Source organism: Brassica napus, chromosome A1 (genome assembly GCF_020379485.1).
Source record: "Brassica napus cultivar Da-Ae chromosome A1, Da-Ae, whole genome shotgun sequence".
Taxonomy (NCBI): Eukaryota; Viridiplantae; Streptophyta; class Magnoliopsida; order Brassicales; family Brassicaceae; genus Brassica; species Brassica napus.
The window spans coordinates 13,590,925-13,610,074 of record NC_063434.1 but is presented as its reverse complement, the minus strand read 5'-3'; the positions used below and the strand labels follow the sequence as shown (position 1 = coordinate 13,610,074).

The window sequence follows — 19,150 nt, the reverse complement described above, 5'->3', positions numbered from 1 at the left end:
GTCTTTCTTCCGTAGTCTGCATTAATAAATTATTTTTTCCATGACTTGAAACTTGGATTTCCTGTAATCTGCAAGAAATTGCATAGTATGGGTTGCGAACCCAGACATGGGTGTAAAAGCCTTTAAGTGCTTCCACATTTCTTTTAAGTTATGTCAATCAGATTTTTTTTCAATGAATCTATATCTATCTTATTAAAACACAAGTACAAATTAGATTTGTTTGGAAACATGTATAGCAATTTTAAAAGAAAAGTTTGTTTGGAAACATAGATTGTAGTTTTAAAAAAAAAGTTTGTTTGGAAACATGGATTGCAGTTTTACAAGAGAAGTTTGTTTGGAAACATAGATTGTAGTTTTGAAAAATATGTTTGTTTAGAAACATGGATAGCAGTATATTAAGAGAAAAAAAAAGTAATTGGCTTATATTTGTAAGAAAATTTGGAAATCCATTATATTATGAGAAACTATATATCTGGTACCTAATCGAGTTCGGTTCAGGTCTGTTTGGGTTTTGGGTTTCCGGGGTCAAAGATTCCAGCATCATTCTAATATTTCTAAATTTCAGTTTGGGTTCGCTTCGGATTTTTGCGGGTTCGGTTCGAGTTCGGATAACCTATTTAAATTACTTTAAATATTTTAAAATTCATTATATATTATATACTTTAAATTTCTCAAAAACTATAAATAAATAATATATTAAATATAAATTTGAATAACATATGTGAGAATACCTAAACTTAACATATAAATTGTTTTAGTTCAAATATTTGGATAGAGAATCAATAATTATTTTTAAGTATTTTTTGGTGATTTAAGTATACTTTTACTATTTTATATATTTACTATTGATTATTTATATATGTTTTAAATTATTTAAACCAGCTTAAGAGTATCATATATATTCTAGTTGTTTTTATATATACTAAATCTAAAAGTAATTAATATATATATATATATGTATATAAATCTATTTCAGATACATTTGGGTATCCTGAATACTTCGGTTCGGATCGGATTAGGTTTTGGTTCTCTAAAAACCAAAATTTTAAATAATTCAGATATTTAATCAATTTTGATTTGGGTTTGGTACTATTTTTCGGATCGAGATCGGTTCGGTTCTTCAGATTCGGGTATTTTGCCTAGCATTTATATTATTGACATGAAAAATAAATAGAAACATATTTTTGAAAAATATACCCGCGCAGGCTCGGAGATCAAAGTCTAGTTATCTATTAAAGCAGAATCTCTGTTACGATTTTGCCATTAATTTTCAGTTTATTTATAATGTCATGCCATTGTTTATTTTTAGGATCTTTTTAATTAATTTTGCCTATTAAATAAGGAAACATATCTTTCGAAATTAATTTTGTTTACATATACAAGTTTGTTGAATAATAGCACACAAAAATAAAAACACTTTGTAAAACATAAAGGCATATTAAGAAAAAATAAAGACCATAATATTGTTTTGGTATGTTACCCAAAAAAGTAAAGATACAAATTTATTCTGATTATTTATTTTGAAAAATTATTTTTTTATTTTTATACTAATAGATTGTTTCATCTAGAATCAGATTTACTCATACGACTTTAAAAAAAAATTATCAATAGGTTATGGGTTATCTTATCTTAGTTTGATCATTAAATAAATCAAGACCAATGCAAAACAACAAAATAACCGAATAATATTTTTACCAATCAAAATTTACTTATGCGATTTGAAGGTGTGTGTCTACTACACAGTGAACTTCTCTTTAAATCCAACATCTAGGCTCCACCTACTAACAAATTACAATTATAATTTATTTTCTTTTCTTATAAACATATACAATCATCTCAATTATAGGCACTTTATCAAAAAAATCATCGCAATTATAAATATAACTATGTTACAAATATTTTAAACAAACATATATCTTTTCAGTAAAATATATATATATATTAAATACAATTTTTAAAAGTTAATAAATTATGTTCTTTTAAAAGCGTGAGTCAAAATCTAGTGATCTTTAAAACTGGAAATTACATTTTCCCTCTATAATATTTATGAGCTTAATTTACGTGCATGGTTCCTTTCGAGCAAATGGCTAACCCAAAGAAAAAATGATCGCCAAATTTCTGATTTTCTATCAATGTCATATTCTATGATTTTTTTTTCTATTTCAACACGTCAAATCTTCGTTACACAATGTGTATAAATTATTTGTACATAGCAGAAAAAAATGAAGAATATACCTTTGCCTCGATCTAGGAAGTATGTGACAATTTAGAATGAAATAGACAGAGTTTCTCTTTCTTGTGCGTGATACGAGCCACGAGACATATGAAGAAATATGATTTGCGAAGGAGTTGGTAGAATTTTTGTTGTAGTTGAAGGAGGTGAAAAACTACCACATGAGGTGAAAAAGAAGAAGAGATGTAATACAATGTGACAATAAAGTGTAATAATATAACATACTATTTTGAAGAATTATTTATATTTTATTCATCATTTGTACATGCTTAATTTTGATCAATAAGTATAAATTAACTGATTCATAGACACACTAACAAACACACAAATTTATCTACTTTAAAGAGCTTGATCCGCGCGCGCGGACGTTTAATTTAACTTGGGTTTATGAGTTTGGTTTTATAAAACAAATATCATGTATATTTTTTTTTATTTTGTAATTTACATATAGAGTATAATAAAATATTTTATAATATAGATGTTTGGTTATAATATTTTTTATTTGTTCATAATATTATATTTAAAAAAATTATATTTTGATGCAATTTGATGTAATTATACTATTCATATATTAACCTGTTGTTTTTTTAATTTATTATAAAATAAAATAAACATACTAAAATTTAGTTTTTTGCATTATACATTATTAATATTGTACGAATATTAACTAAATTGACCATACTGAAAAGGTTCTCCTTTTAATACAGATGATTTAGTTAATATTCATACAATATTAATAATGATCAATATATGAATATTGATTTGGTTAGATAAGCTTTGGAATTGTAATTAATTAAATTAAATTGATTTTAAATGCAATAGCAGAATCTGTAAATAAAAATAAATACAAAAAGGAAATACTTATTATTGTAAATGCAATGGATAAATGTGTAAATAAAAAAAACTTGTGGATGCCTCCTGGAAAGAACTTGACCCAATGGCCGGACAAGGTACTACTTTGGGCTATGGAATGTATGAGAAACTTATATCAATTTCAGATCACATTTGCAACGGATTGTTCCCAATTGGTGAAGATGGTTTCAGAACCAGAGGAATTGCCAGCTTTTGAAGCTTATTTGGAAGACCTCAAGATTTTGAATGATAGTTTTCACAGCTCACAGATCATCCATATTTCGCGAACGCAAAATAAAAAGGCGGACAGCCTAGCACGGAGTGCCAGGAGACAACCGTCTTTCTTTGTCCATATGGATGCGGAGCTACCCATTTGGTTTTCAGAGTCCATATGAAACTCTTTTTTTTGTTGTAAAAAAAAAGAATGTGATATTTGTGGTAATTTCCCAATTATAATCTTATACATACTTTTGTAATTTTCAAGTTTTGTTCATAATTTATGTTAAAATTCATGTACATGATTATTTTAATTTTTCCTAGGCGGTTATATTATTAGGTTTTAGAGAGGATTCTAATCCACGCTAAACATAAGTTTTAAATTTTTTTAATGTTTTACCTAAAAATTAAAGTATGTAGTAAAATCCATGAATTTATATTAATTTGAGTATAGTTACTCAAGTTTAATTTATAACTTAAAATAAAAAATAAATTAAGGTTAAATTTCATGTTTACCACTTTCATGGTACCACTTTTCATTTTTACCGCTACTAAAAGGACACTTTCAAAAATATATTTTTCATTAAGTGGCAAAATACTCTTATACCTTTGTTATATATATATATATATATATAATAAATCATTATTTAAATAAATAATAAAAACAAAAAAAATTATGTTTTTGAATTATTCTTTTTCAAATTAGAACTTTTTTTTTAATTTCTTTTTTTCGAAATTTGTTTTTTATTGTTTTTTAAATTTCTTTTTTGAAAATTGAAAATTATGTTTGAAACTATTTAAATTTTTTTTATATTTTTAAGTATTTATTTATATATTTATTAGAATACTAAATTTCACATTCCAAAAACCTTACTCCATCCCTCAACTCTAAACCCTAAGTCTAGATTAGTTAATCCTATGGGGTATAAGTGTGTTTTACCCTTCATTAAAAGTGAAAGTAAAAGTGATTATTGTAGACATGAAAAGTGGTACCACAAATGTGGTATTTGTGGCAATTTCCCATAAATTAAATTATTTACTATATTTAGTTTTGCTTAATACAAGAGTAGAGGATAAAAAAAGTTATATTAAATCTCGGAGACAAAAAATTTTCATCGTTTATATGGACATAGAGTTACCAATTTGGTTCGCAGAGTTTTAATTAATTACTAGATCTCGATCCGTGCAACCGCGCAGGTTTTTGTTTTTATTTATTTTTATATAAATATTTTGTTTTCAATTCTAAATTGGTATATATTATAATATATATATATATATATATGTTTAAAGTAAAAGAAAATGTTTCAATGTTTCACTGAAATGAAGTCTTAGAAAATGTATAGGAATATATTTTATTTATTTTATTTTGGAAATTCTTTAAATGTTTTTGATTTTTTATAAAAAAATTTGAACATAACAAAATTATATTTAATGCAATATTAAATTTGCACTACGGCAAATATAGTATCAAAGTTATTTTCAAACTAGTAATTTTGTTTTATTTGTATATACTAGCATTATAAACAAAGTAATCTTATAGGACGTTTTGTGTGATAACACTGGTGTGTTGAGAAATGAAAAGATTGGCTCACTAAGAGGACAGTACTCAATTATTTATTTATTCACTACCCATAAAAACGATCGAAACTTCTTGTCCAAGGAAGTTGCAGTACTCAATTATCCTTGCGGACATGTTCCCAATCCGAGATCGGGCTCTCGTAGCCTTCGCCGGATGCAGATGGTTCTTCAGTACTGGCACACGTCTCTTTCACAGAATTTCCACCGATAATCATCATCGACTCCCAAAGATGGTCACAAATTTGTGTCTTGTTTCTTGGCTGGTCCTTGTCAGAATCTGAATCTGTGTCCAAGCGGTTGAGAGATTCCTCAACTTGCTCAGGTTTAAGCATCTTGAACCTATCCATGACATCACTCATTTGGCTGCTCCTGCCAATATTAGCCACCTCAGAAGCTTCTGGATTCTCCTCCTGATCACCAATTCTTGCCTCTGAGCAGTTCTGAGACATGAGTTTGCGCTTTGTTTCTTGCTGCTTCAGAATCTGAAACCTGTCTATAACATCTATATGTTTTTCCTCTGTGGTGAATCCAGAGGATTCCTGCTGTATTGCGTCCCGTATCTTTCCAAAGATTGCAGTATCAGGCTTGAAGTTTCCATGATGTTCCTGTTCTAAACCACCAAAAAAGCTTCTGGACATAACTGATGGTACTGCAGAAACGGAATCAGAGTTGAATCTAAAGCTTTGTGGTGCATGACTCATTGTTACTATATCTTTCCCACTATTGCTTCCGTGTTTGATAAGTGAATCAGTCGTTTCCTGCTCTGCACTGTTCATAATGGAAACTGGTTTCTGGGAGTTAAGAAAAGGTTCTTGCATAAAGGTTGATGCACCTGCAGAGATCTCTGACAAAAGCAAAAGATGAACTGTTAAAATAAAAACACATGTCTAACAAACACTTTTGAAGGTTATTCGCAAGATGATGTGAAGGGTAAAGGATTTCTTATACTATATTTATATCTAAAACCGTAACTTGACTATTCATAAACTTGCTAAACCAATATTGGCTGATAGACCTTCTTAGACAAAGACGCAAACAGCATCCTAATCTCATCTACCAGCATCTTTTTAGTGTTTAAACTGCCTGTGGATTTCTTTTATAAGAAACTAACCATAGCAGTTGCAGCTATGACAGGAGGATAGTGGACAAAATGGTCTTGCAATGCAGCTCTAGTCAATAATACGATCAGAGAAAAGAGATGGTTGGTTTAATAGTTACGAACCTCTATTCTGCAATTTGAGATTATCAATCTCATTCTTGATGCGACTGTACTTAGCCACGCAAGCTGAGGAACATAAGGCAGCTTCAGTTTCAAGCCAGAGGCTCTTGTACAAGAGAGTTTGTGGGTGGTTTTCTTCACCATCAGGAAAGTTGGAAGCAAGTATGTTCTTAATACTCTGCAAAGTTAAGATTCCTAAATAAGAAGAGTTCACAAATATTTCAAATATGTAAGTAATACCTGGGTCATCTCATTCTCATACTTATCCTTATCCACCAGCTCTTTCAAGCCAAAACTATCCAATGGCTTGACACTAAACCCTTCACGGTCTTTAGCAACTACATTTGAGGCCTGAAAAGGGTATCGTTAAGCAAATAACAAGCAATGTGTATGTTCTATCAAAAACTTTAACCATCACAACCCATAAGAAATAAATTATCAGCTCAGAGCATGACAAACTTTCTGCCCAAGATGTAATTCGCAAATGCCAGGGTTGAGCTGCATCACATACCTCATTAAGGTCAACCACGTTTGGACAAGAAACATGCATAGCTTGAGTTGGAATTGATGCTTCCGCTGCTATTGTCTTGTTACCGGTGCTTTTGTTTAAGCACTTGGTGAGATTCTCAACTACTTTATCAAGGTTGTCAAGTTGTTCCTTTTTCAGCCAGGTCCCATTGTTGAAGCATTCATAAACAAGCACCTCTGACAGATTATGCATGGCATTAACCACGGAAGTCACTCTTGGACAAGAAGTTCCTTGATCCCATAAATGCCTTTCGGGTAATTGACATGTCTTTTCACTGGCTTGAACATCTCGATTAGCACTACCATCGGAAGGGGCTTTACGGTTGACAGCTGATTGAGCTGCATTTCCGTTACCGGCTTTCACTGCAACACTTCCTACAGAAAACATAATAGTAGGAGCTGAAGGTCCCTCAGAAGAAGATACCATGAAGTGGTTCCAGGATCTATGCTCATCACAATTTAAATCGTCAATAGCATTCTCCAAGGAGGTTTCAGAAACACCATTCTCACTGTCAGCAAGGAAAGTTTTTGGCGTCTGATAAAGGGAGGAGACGCCACTACCTTCTCGTTTCTCCGAGGACTTGCTATCAAATTGTAGCGGGTGGGAAGCTCGAGGACTTCTTAAACCTGCTGAGCCAACTGTCTCATTGCGAAGATCTGGCTTGACATGACCAGTGGCTTCACCATATCCAAGCACAGGTTCAACAGAAGAACCGGGGAAGCTGGATTGAATATTATCAGGGTAATAGAATGGTTCCTGAGAGTTTCTGACTAGCATGTCTGATTTATAAGGAATGCGGTCAAAGCGTTGAGTCTCTAATAAATAATCAGATGATGAAGGGTGGTGTAATCCACTCGGTGGTATCATGTATGTATACGAATCTTCACCCCTGGGACCGTAACTTCCTCCTAACATAAACCCATTTCAGTATTAAAACAAGATCATAAGCTAGCTAGCTAACATGTACTGAATACGAATGCATGAAAAGCCCATCTCGGCACTGTTCAACAGTGGGATTATAATATTTACCGTTTTTAACGTAACACGATGAAGAAGGCATCTGAGTTAGAGAAGGGTTACTCGACCGATCAGATGGCGATCGGTGGTAAGAGCCATGAGAAATCGTCGGATCAAACCCTCCTCCTTGGGTTAAATTAGACGGATAGGTTGCAGGAAACGGAGAAGCAGACGGAGACGAAAGCCAGAACGGGTACGGTGCTCCGGAGAAACTGCCGTAGCCAAAACCATCTGCCATCGTTTAGTTTTTCTTCCCCAAAAAGTGGAAGAGACCGTTGAAGAAGAACAAGTGTCTGTGCAGTTATCTTAAGTACTGCGAATATATATAAAAGTTAAATCAGTATTAGAAGCTTCTTTGTGGGCCGTTTAGTGGCCTAAGCCTTATAGGGAAACCTTGTAAATTGTAATTATTTAAACAATTTAATTAATTATTACCGTCAAAAAGAAGTGACCAATTAATTATGACCACACATTATTTAAAAATACAGGAAATACCAGTACTATTATTATTATTTTTTTTGAAACACTTACCTGTACTATTATAGTTAACAATTTACTTGATGATTGTTTGTTTGGTTTCTAGATTTTTTGATTTTTGTTTCTATTTTTAGTTTTTGGGTTTTGGATTTTAAATTTAGATTTTGGTTTTTAATTTTGCAGTAGATTTTAGTCTTCTTAAAAAGCAATATTGATAATTTTAGATTTTGGTTTTTAGTTTTTGCGTTTTGCTTTAAAAATAATAAAACGAATAATATTTTCATAGTAAAATATGTATTCTGGAAATAATAAAATATAAAATATTATTACCAAAACACATATAAGCTTATTTAAAAATTTAAAAAAATAGCAAACACAAAATATAGAATCTATGCTTAAACATAAACTTAAAAATTTAATTCTATGTTTAAACATAAATTTATATATATATATATATATATATACTTTGTTTTATAAAACTGTACATATTATATATATTGATATCCCTACAAGTAAAACCTTAAAGTAGACATAATTTTTCAATAAACTTTTACCATAACTATAATCTATATACAGTGAAATCTCTATAAATTAATAATGTTGGGATTACACCAAAAGTATAATTTTTTTTTATTAATTTATAGAGATATTAATTTATCGATATATTAATTAAACCAAAAACTTAATTTGGGACTATAAAATTATATTATTTTATAGAGATTTTTAGTGTATATTAATTTATAGAGTATTAATTTAAAGAGGTTATACTGTATATTCATTAATGGTTAACTACAAAATTTTAATTCTATGTGTTGAATTTAACCATATATGCAATAATTTTATGTAAAAAATTAGAATTAAATAATTGTTGATAAATAATATTTACGAATTTAAATTAAAAATTTAACGAAAATTAACAAATATTTCTAAAATTGTGGCAAATATAGGTCTACACATATGGTCTAGTACATAATAATATTTTTGAATAAACTAAAATTTAGTTCTATTTTAAAAACAATGGCAAATGAATAATATTTATTAAAAATATTTTATATAAAAATTAATAGAAATTCTTTTATAAAACAAAAGTAGTTAATAAAGTCTAACAAAACTATTATAATTTTAATTAACAACTTTAATTAATTTCCTATAAAATCTATGATACAAAATATTGATTTAAACATTAATAAATTAACTTACCTTAATAAAACCTTAATTGTTTCAATAGTAGTGAAGATAATTTTTGAATTGCTTAGAAAAGTAGCGCTGTTTTACGTTTGTTTGTGTGCTTTGTAGAATGGTAAGTATAGGTCTTATATGCTACATAATTTATTTAAATTTAATAATATTTAAAAATTAATAATAATTTATTCAGATAGTAATGGTAAAAGGAATCAAAAACTAGTTTCCCTAAAAAATGGGAAAACTACTTCGCCAAAATCATGACTGGGTAGAAAATGAATATTAAAAAATCAAAAACCAAAAACTACTTTAAAACTCCAAACAATCAACTTCTTAGTCAATTAACAAAGTGGTGGTAGACTAGTGGCAACCTGATTAAAAAAATTAATATGTACAATCAATCTGATTTAAACAATCAAATTTATATGTTATATATTATTTTTTATTTTATTCAGAAATTTAAAATATATATGATTTTTTTTTAATAATCTAAAAATTTTATTCTAATCGAACTGAACACGTAAAGATCTGAACTATACCCAAACTGAAATTATAAATACCTTAATGTGGTATAAATCTTTAATCCCGAAGACTCTAAAACTGACAGACCTGTGAACATAACCCAAACGCCTACTCCTAATTTTTAAATTGAAAACTAAGAATCCAAAACTATTTCACAATTAACAAAATATATTGTAAAGAGTATACTTATATAGACAAAAATAAGTATAAAAACTACTTTAAAACTCCAACCAATCAACTTCTTAGTCAATTAACCAAGTGGTGGTAGCCTAGTGACAATCTGATTTAAAAAATTAATATGTACAATCAATCTGATTTAAACAATCAAATTTATATGTTATATATTATTTTTTATTTTTTTCAGAAATTTAAAACATATATGAATTTTTTTTAAATAATCTAAAAATTTTATTCTAATCGGAACTGAACACGTAAATCTGAACCATACCCAAACTGAAATTATAAATACCTGAATGTGGCATAAATCTTTAATCCCGAAGACTCTAAAACTGAAAAGACCTGTGAACATAACCCAAACGCCTACTCCTAATTTTTAACTTGAAAACTAAGAATCCAAAAACTATTTCACAACTAACAATATATATTGTAAAGAGTATACTTATATAGACAAAAATAAGTATAAAAACAAAAAAAAATAATTTTTGATATATTTTCATAGAGATAAAATTTATGTAAATAAATTTTTTAATAAACTAAACTATTAATACAGACTCGCGCGCGAATGGATAATCTAAATTTTAATTTTGATGTTAATTCTTTATGAGATTGCGAGTTTATGGGATCGGGAAAAACAACCAAGGAATTAGAGATCCCATAGAAACTTTCATATGTGGTAACTTTGTCGGTTTAGGCTATAATAATTCACTTGTAAGTTTCTTGAAAGAGAAAGATCAAAAAGAAGAAGGGGGCAAGAAAGAAGATGGTGTGGAAGAACAAATTAATCGATTCAAGCATATTTCTTTGATTTCTTGATTTTGAAGTAGATGTTGATGTTCAGGCAGAGGTTGCAGCATATGAGAAAATAAAAGGAGAATCACTGTCACTAACATCTCAAACCACTAAAGTGATGAGTGTATCTAGAATTTGATGAAAGTGATTATATGTTTCCGTCAAAAATATATGTGTATTGAATAGACGTTATATAGTACAAACAAACATGTTTTCAAAAAAAACAAAATAAAATCATGATATATTGAAAGAAAATTTAATTAGAAAAATATAAAAAATGATAGAAAAAGATAACACAAGTTCATGAAAATCTGTAGCAATCTAGAAAAAATATGATCAAATTTATGAGTTGACATAGTTAACAGTTTAGAAAATAATTTAGAATACTCGTAAATATCAAAACCGTTCTGGTAAAAATATTAACAATTTAGAAAATATCATTTTATAAGTTTATCTTAATAAAATAGCATTCATCTCTTATTGTGCAGAAAGTAGCATTTTATCTATTTCCCATTTTTCTTTTTTTTCTTAAAAAAAAAAGAATAGATTTTCAGTTGAATATTTTTTTTTTCTTACTTAAACCAACAGTTAGTGAATATACTTATCTATGAAGCTGAAAAGAGCATATTGTTTAACCAAACCCGAAGCCAATTTCGGTCCACAACATAAAATCAGTAAAATACATAACCACAAGCAAAGCCAGTTTAGATGGTAAACGGCAAGAAGTTTGTTTCTCTCAGCACATAGAGAGACAGTTTTCACAAGAACACAAAGCACATCCAAAAACTAGCTATATAACAAACATTGAAGTGTATCTGTTTTCTGCAGATACATGGCAGAGTGGCCTTACGGCTCCGAACGTTAACTTTTTAGAGACGTTGAGAAAGATACTTAGCCAAAGCATCAACAGGTTTGGCCGAGTCCATTTTCATTCCCATTTCCCCTGACCGGACTTTAATTCTGGCAAGATAATCAGCTGCGATCCAAGCAAAGCTCAGCATCACCGCATGACCAGACGACTCACCAGGTTCTTGCAGCTCTGTAGACTTCTTCACCCACTCGGGATGGTAAGTGACATGATACCAAGCTGAAGCTTTTTTCTCATACATGACGTTCTTTTCTTCTTCGCTGAGACTCTCGTGCTCCGGTTTTGTTTCCTCGAATACTTTCCTCAGCTCTTTCTTCAGGGAGTTATAAGAATGCTTCAGTCTTTCTTTCAGCTCGCCTTGTTTGCTACTTGTGTATTTAGGCATGGACCAGATGTGACCCGTCACAATCTCTTCCTCTTTTTGCACCTTGTATTGCCCGAGAAGACCAATTAGCTGCCCGTCATAGCTACATTTGTGACCCCATGCCTCAGGGACAAAATCTTCAAATCCTGGTACTTCGAGATCAGTGTCATAAGGGATGTCACTCGGGTCTGAGTTTTCTTCTGAGGAAGCTTCTGCATCTTCGTCGTAAACCTCTTTTACACGTCTGTAAAGCCGACCCAAGATCTTCTCCGACCTGTAAGTCTGGTACTCTTCTTTTCCCATGAAATCAGGGTAGAGTTTCGGTTTCAGGTGGAAAGGCATTGTCACCAGCTTCCCTGTCTTTGGGAAATCGACTGCTGTAGCAGCTAGTTCCGCCAGTAGCAAACATTCTTCGTCCCTGGCTCCATACTCACTCCTATCAGCATGAACGACGTGTGCATTGCATATTGTACCCAGATGCTCATTCGCCATGTTTTTGACAAAGAACTCTATTATGTCCTGTAACAAAACCGACCAATTACCAAAGTCCTTGTCGTAGAAAAGAAAGTAAAACAAAGAAATCATTACTAGATTAGCAGCGCTAGCATCATGACACTACTGCACTTTTGATAATAACTAAGTTTTCTAATATCCCATTCATCTGAGTTCCTGCAGCAGGATGAACTCAGTATGCAAGCATAAATAATCACTACAAGCATCCAAAAACAAATCATCTATCCATCTTAAGCGTCATCATCTCAGCTAACCGGAAAAAAAGTAGTGGGGATATAGATATTGGACCTGGTGGTTGACAGGACGGCCCTTACTCGATTCTTCAGCTGCAGTATATTGCATGGCGGGAAAGCTTGTTCTGCTGGGAGGGATGAGTCTCTGATCCCAAGCCACAAAGTACAGGTCGCCATCAAGGTCACTGCCAGAAGCTTCGTTTGTATGTGGCCTCTCGCCTTTCTGAGGAAAAAGTAGGCAGTCATACATGTCATGCAGCTCGGGTACATCAACAGCTTCTAGAATCCTTATATCCCCTGGGTGAAGACAAGGATTCTTAGCAATGGCTACATAACCTTTCACTACTTGCAGATCTGTCTTCGTCTCCTTAAAACGAGACCCATGTTTGGAGAAACAATTTTCTATAGACGGTTTCGAGACTTGGATAAAGCATTGGCCCTGTTCAAGTACCCCTGCTTCGTCTAAGCAACCCATTAGCCACCTTCCTGACGTAACAAAAATACGAGATTTTTCTCTGAGACCCCAGAGCTGTGCAATCCTGACTGAAGACAGCATTCCCCGTAGATGTGGCTCCGTTTTTGGTTTGAAACCTGCACTTAGCATGATAGCTGCAGTGTTTCCCTGTTCAGCACATGATGCTGTAAGAACTTCAAATGCGACATCGGTATCATCAAGGATGCGGTTCAGTTTACAGAGCATAGTTTCCTGCATATCCCAGAATATTTCGTCTGGAACACCAAGCACAGACAGTAGGGTAATTATCTGCCGGTTTAAGAACCCAGGTTGAAACCTGGTCCATGAACAGATCTCCAAGATTGTATGCTTGGAATGGAACTTATCCATACTGTGTCGAAGGGCTAACCGGATTCCATCATCTTTTGAAGGCCAACGAGCAACAACTCCTTTGAAACCGGCGTAACGTATCTGGTAAGCACAAGGGCTGCAGTGCGAATCCAACTTAAGTTTCTCCATTATTTCTAAAGCGAGATCAGGTGTGATTGTACCAATTCCATCAGAGAAAGTATACCCATTTCTCTCTATTTCTGGAAGCTCGGTGTCAACCTCGTGAGGCATGACATCCACAGTGGCGTATGTGGAGGAGAAGCACAGGCCCATCCTAGCAGCGCATTTTGCCACATTCTTGTCTTTGAACTTCCCCATCCATGTCTTTATATCCGACACTCTTGTTTTCCCGTCTTCAGCGAAAAACCATGCAGAGCGGTCTCTGAGCTGATTGGCCGAGAATGCTAGAAAACTGTATCGTCTACCACATAGTTTAAACCCATCGGTTAATATGGTCTTCACTCTTTTGAAAACGTGGGTCTTCTGAGAGAAAGAGCTTGATGTAAGGTCCTTCACAATCGGAGCAACAAAGTAAGAAAGAACATGTGAGTTCATGGTCTGCATGCTTTCGTCCATGAAAGTTACGCGCAAAAATCTATCAGACAATGCTTTGTATTTCCTGAGTACCCTGTTGGAGAGCTCAACTTCTGGGGGTAGGCAATACGCTCTGGTTGGAGTGATCGCTAGCCTTCTGATCTCAGAGATATCATCCAACTGTACGTGACTCCCTAAAAGCTTTGGATTTTTCTGAATCCATTCCTGAACAAGCTTCAGCCTCTTGTACGCATCAAAAACAGGTCGTTTATAGGTACAGAGATGCTTGAGAGAAGCAATGTTGACATCCTTGGGTTGGTTTCTAAGAAGATCAAAGAAGCGCTCAGTCAAGTGAAACTGGTTAAAAACCCCTCTGTGCAGCACCGCATTTACCAGGAACATGATCTCAAAGGAGATTCCTTCCCTGTGGTGAATGCAGAAGAAATGATCTGTAATAGGCTCCCCAAAACAGGGCTCATCACGAATCCTGGGAGGCCACCTCACACGTTCCTCTTGCACTCTCCGCGCCCTTAGATAGTCCAATGCTGTATTCATTTTCTTCTCATACCGAGGAGAGATGAGCACTCGATATGAAAGGCACCGCCCAATTGCCCCAGCTTGGGTAAAATCAGTGGTACGGATCCAAGGGTCATCATCATCTAAGAGATCGACAGGGACAGTTTCATATATATCATCATCAGCAGTTCTGTACCAGACACGGGGTGATGAAGCCAGCTGCAAGAGTAGCACATAGCCATCCAGAGTTCTATACTGCCTTACTGTTCGTATGTCTCTCACCAATGACTCCAACTTATAATCACAGTTGATCACAGCATACATCATTGTGTCCTTCAACGAGAAGGCAGTGCTCTTTGTGAAGCAAAATCTGCAGGTGTTGTCAAAAGGGTCTACGAGGAAATCAACCCCTTCAGCTCTCCAAGAAACAAGAAACTCATCCCGGGCAATCAAGGTCCCAATCTCAATCGAAACACCAGTCAGCTTATAAGGTGTTGTCGTTCTTCTTCTCTGGTTAAGTGTGTACGGGTTCTTAGGCCCCAAGCTGACTTTCAAAGGCTGGCCATCGAGGATGAGCTTGGACTGCCCCGCAGCATCCATTGCACGACCTGCTGACTCAGGGACCGCGAAATGGACAAACGCATGAGGCTCCACTCTCTTGTAACCATCAAATGTGGGGATGTTTGAAGTGTCAGTGATCTCGAAATCAGGATAAGAACCAGGAGGAGTCCAAGAAGTTTTTAATCTGCATCGCCAAACGAGTCCAACTTCTTCTTCAAGGTAATCTGTAAGCTCTTTTGCAGTTGTTGACTCCCCAAACCCACCAATGCTTACTTGTGTCACAACCGAGTTCTTCATGTTTCCCTCTGACCCCATTCTCCTAAGATAAAAAAAAAGAACAAATGTTCTGAGTCACAGTAATCAGATCACCAAAAATACACAATAGTTAAAAAAAAAAACAGCAAGAAAATAAGCAGATGCAATGAAAAAGACATTAGAATCATCATGCATAGACAACCAAACAGGTGAGATCAACAAAGGAAAGTGACGCCATAAGCACCTTTGATTGTTTATGGTAATGGCTGTAGCTTTAAATATTTTGCTGTAGAAAAAAATCTGTAGACTTTTTGCTGTGGCTTTAGATTTTATTGCTGTAGAATTTTATTGAAGCACTAAAAAATTGCTTTGGATATTTGGCTCTGCAGAGCACTTGTACAGCTGTAGGATATTTTAAGAGCTGTGGTTTCAAAAAAAAATTTAAAGCTTGATTGCTCTGAATTTGGTGCTGTGGAAATAAATAGGGCTGTGGACAGCACCTACAGCAACTACCAATCACCCCCAATAATGCTCTGAGTCACTGAAAGATACATCTCAGATTCTTCTTAATAAGTAGCATTTAACATCATCATCAACCAATGATCAGACAAATAACGTACAAAGAGAAGAAACATCAAATTAGGAGACGATACTGATGGTTTAATTATGCAGATAATTAAAACCCTAACGACCGTACAAAATTATACAAAGAGGCCCTGGAGACTTACAAAGTGATATCTTCGATCCCAAGGTTGGCAGTGAGATCGGAAGAGACATGGAAGCAATGCGGAGAAGAACAGGACAGTGAGCGATTATTAGTATACTAGGACACTGGAACCGCCATAGCCAAAAGTTAAAACCATCAACCATCGTCTTCTACCAGTCAACGGAAGAGACAGTGTTGTGTTAATCGTATGAGTAGACGTTTCTTTATGGGCTTTTAAACATGGGCCTTTTTATTCTCTTCTTTTTTTTTTTGGCAACAAGCCTTTTTATTCTCTTCAATTGTATTAGCCGGAGTTATTGGTTGCTGTATTTTAATGGATTTAAAAATCCAAACTAAATCTAGTGTTATTGGTTTCATAATTTTTAAATCTGTATTAAAATCATGTGTTATTGGTTTAATGATTCATAAATTGATCTATATCAAGTCAAGTGTTATTCAATCGAACATATTTACTAATAAATTTGATTTTATAATGGATTTGAATAGATTTGTTTGAATTTTTTTTGTTAAAAATACAAAGACTCAACTCCGAGGAAAAATTTCTAGATTTGTAAATACTAATCCGAAAAAGTTTAAAAATCTGTATATTTTACTTGAATTTATAAATACTATATGGATTTCTAAATCAATCAAAATATATAAACCGATAACACCTCCTAAAATAGAAATATTATAAAACAGTTCCAATTTTTTTATCCCAAATAACCGAGAAAGAGACCAATCAAATGCTCCAATACTATTAACTGAAAAAAAAAATTGTGATATTTTTCCCTTTTTTATTAATTTAATAAAACTTTATTTAAATGAAGAAAATTTGTAAAAGACCACGAAACCAAGGGAAATTTGCATAACTACGATCCTACCAAGGGTTATTTTATTTGCGGACCATCCAGATCCGACCCATAGAATTAAGATCTTCTTCTCTATAACTTCCCAAAACCGTCTAAGTCATTGCGGTTTCACTCTCTCTCACTCATTCTTCAATCGACAGTTATCTCTCCTTTTAATCATCACATTCCCATTCTCGAGGGGTTTGAAATCGGAATCCTAGTAGAATCAAAACTCTAGTCATGCATCAATATAGGAGGCTTCGTACGAAGAACCTTTCGGTCCCGTTGAATCAAAGTGATCTGAACGAGAATGAAAGAGGAGAAGGTGAACCCGGAGAAGGTCGAGTCATAGAGGAGTAGAAACGGCCATGGTCCCAAGTACCGTCGTCGAAACATCTGAAGGCGGTGAAACAACCTTGTAAATCCTAGCACGATCTACAAATCTGACGACCCGGAAACCTACAGAGCACATGCAAGACTTTATTTGAATAGTATAAGCACTGATTCAGTGCCACAACATGAAACGGACTCGAATGAAGAGATACGTAACTCATAAGGATTTATTAGAACTCCGAGAACTTGGTGAAACTTTATTTGAATAGTATAACTTTAAAGAACTTAGTGAAACTGTAACTGATTAAGATTGTATAACTGTGTAAAACTAAGTAAAACTTCAACTGTTTCGATTGTCTAACTTTGTGAAACTAAGTAAAACTTCAACTGTATTGATTGTCTAACTCTGTGAAACTAAGTAATCTTTAACTTTATGATTGTATAACTTTGTGAACACAACAATGATAGAGAACATGATATCAATAGCAAATAATATATGAGGGTTCAGGGGTTCTTCTCCAAAAATGTATAGATAAATCTTTCTCTCTTGCAAGATTGCCAAAATCGCTAGTCTCTCTCTAAAGTCTGTTTAAGAACTAACGTAGTCCGATAAAAAAATAAGAACTGATATATTTCGGTATGTGGCGGCTCTAGGAGAAAAGTGGAGATTTCTAGGTAAAATACTGAAATACATAAATAATTGGAATCTATTCTATTAAAAGAGAAGTCATAACTCTTTTAATGTGTGATTTTTAAAAAAATAGACCACCACTAGAAATCCTTAACATTTTAATTTGACCTATCATTAATATAACTAATTAATTTAATGATACCCCCATAATATAAACATCCATCGAGGTTTATGTACCTTTATATTCACTAGATTCTCTGTCCGCGCTACGCGCGGAAAATGCTTTTACATATTATTTCGGTCAATTAATAGACTATGAAATAGTTTCTCTATAATATTTATAGATTTTTGTGTATTTTTAAAACAATTTAATGAATTTAGAATTTATAAATCAGAAAACTTCTAAAAGAATAAAACAAATGTATATAGATTGAGTTTTTTTAAGGTACATGTTGTTGCTTTTTGAACGTGACATTAGTCTTCTATGTAATATATGTTTTTATTAGCTTCTGAGTGGATTAATGTGACTATCTTAAGTAAAGTAAGAATAATATTTTATTTTAAATGTTGAGGTGAATAATAATTTCTGTAATGTTTTAAAAAATCAAACATGATAATGAAATTTATTTTCCATTCAGCTTTATATATGTTTAATTTGGATTAGTGATTGTTATCAAGTTAATTTATATTTCCTATTATATGCTTTGAAATTGTCAAAATTTATTATTTGGCCATTTCATATTAAGAAATGTATAAAAGTTCGATGTGAGATATTTCAAGATTAAAACATTTTTTGTAATTTTTCTTTCTATTTATATATTTTTTTTGTACCTCTAGAAAAGCAAACCTATAACGAAATATGTTTTTGTATTTAGTTTTTTTTTGTGTTAAATTTTTTTCTGTTATGTGTATTTTCTCAATAATATTAGGATGGACCTTGAAAATCAAAAAAAATTTCTATTTTTAAATTTAAATAAGTAAACACAAAATTCATTTATAAAACAATCTAATAGGAATGTGTTTGTAAGTGGCTAGACATAACAGTTGATTGTAAGTTTCACCATAAGATGTATGAATGTATTTTGGGTATATTTTCTTAATAGAATTATTGTGGTTTCTTGGGTGATTTGAATGTTATGTGAAGATG

The 19,150-nt window shown here is 32.7% G+C and overlaps 2 protein-coding genes across 5 annotated transcripts; both read right to left on the bottom strand.

The window, feature by feature from the left end:
* Positions 1 to 4,798: 4,798 nt before the first annotated feature.
* On the bottom strand, positions 4,799 to 8,376 carry LOC106359534. Of its 2 annotated transcripts, none has more exons than XM_048776680.1 (5): positions 7,657 to 8,376; positions 6,610 to 7,532; positions 6,339 to 6,449; positions 6,102 to 6,276; positions 4,799 to 5,723 (listed from the first exon to the last, which is right to left on the bottom strand). In XM_048776680.1, exons 1-5 carry the CDS (start codon positions 7,880 to 7,882, stop codon positions 4,975 to 4,977), a joined length of 2,184 nt encoding a protein of 727 aa, XP_048632637.1. In that variant the 5' UTR covers positions 7,883 to 8,376; the 3' UTR covers positions 4,799 to 4,974. The 2 variants fall into 2 exon arrangements, with proteins under 2 accessions (XP_048632637.1, XP_013654668.2); XM_013799214.3 differs by having other exon boundaries at positions 6,610 to 7,535; positions 7,657 to 8,375.
* Positions 8,377 to 11,402: 3,026 nt separating this feature from the next.
* Positions 11,403 to 16,424, bottom strand: LOC106360573 (RNA-dependent RNA polymerase 6). Of its 3 annotated transcripts, none has more exons than XM_048776666.1 (3): positions 16,211 to 16,424; positions 12,828 to 15,546; positions 11,403 to 12,545 (listed from the first exon to the last, which is right to left on the bottom strand). In XM_048776666.1, exons 2-3 carry the CDS (start codon positions 15,540 to 15,542, stop codon positions 11,664 to 11,666), a joined length of 3,597 nt encoding a protein of 1,198 aa, XP_048632623.1. In that variant the 5' UTR covers positions 15,543 to 15,546; positions 16,211 to 16,424; the 3' UTR covers positions 11,403 to 11,663. The 3 variants fall into 3 exon arrangements, with proteins under 3 accessions (XP_048632623.1, XP_048632628.1, XP_048632624.1); XM_048776671.1 differs by having other exon boundaries at positions 12,828 to 15,543; positions 16,211 to 16,371; XM_048776667.1 differs by lacking the exon at positions 16,211 to 16,424 and adding an exon at positions 15,727 to 15,983.
* Between the last annotated feature and the right edge of the window lie 2,726 nt (positions 16,425 to 19,150).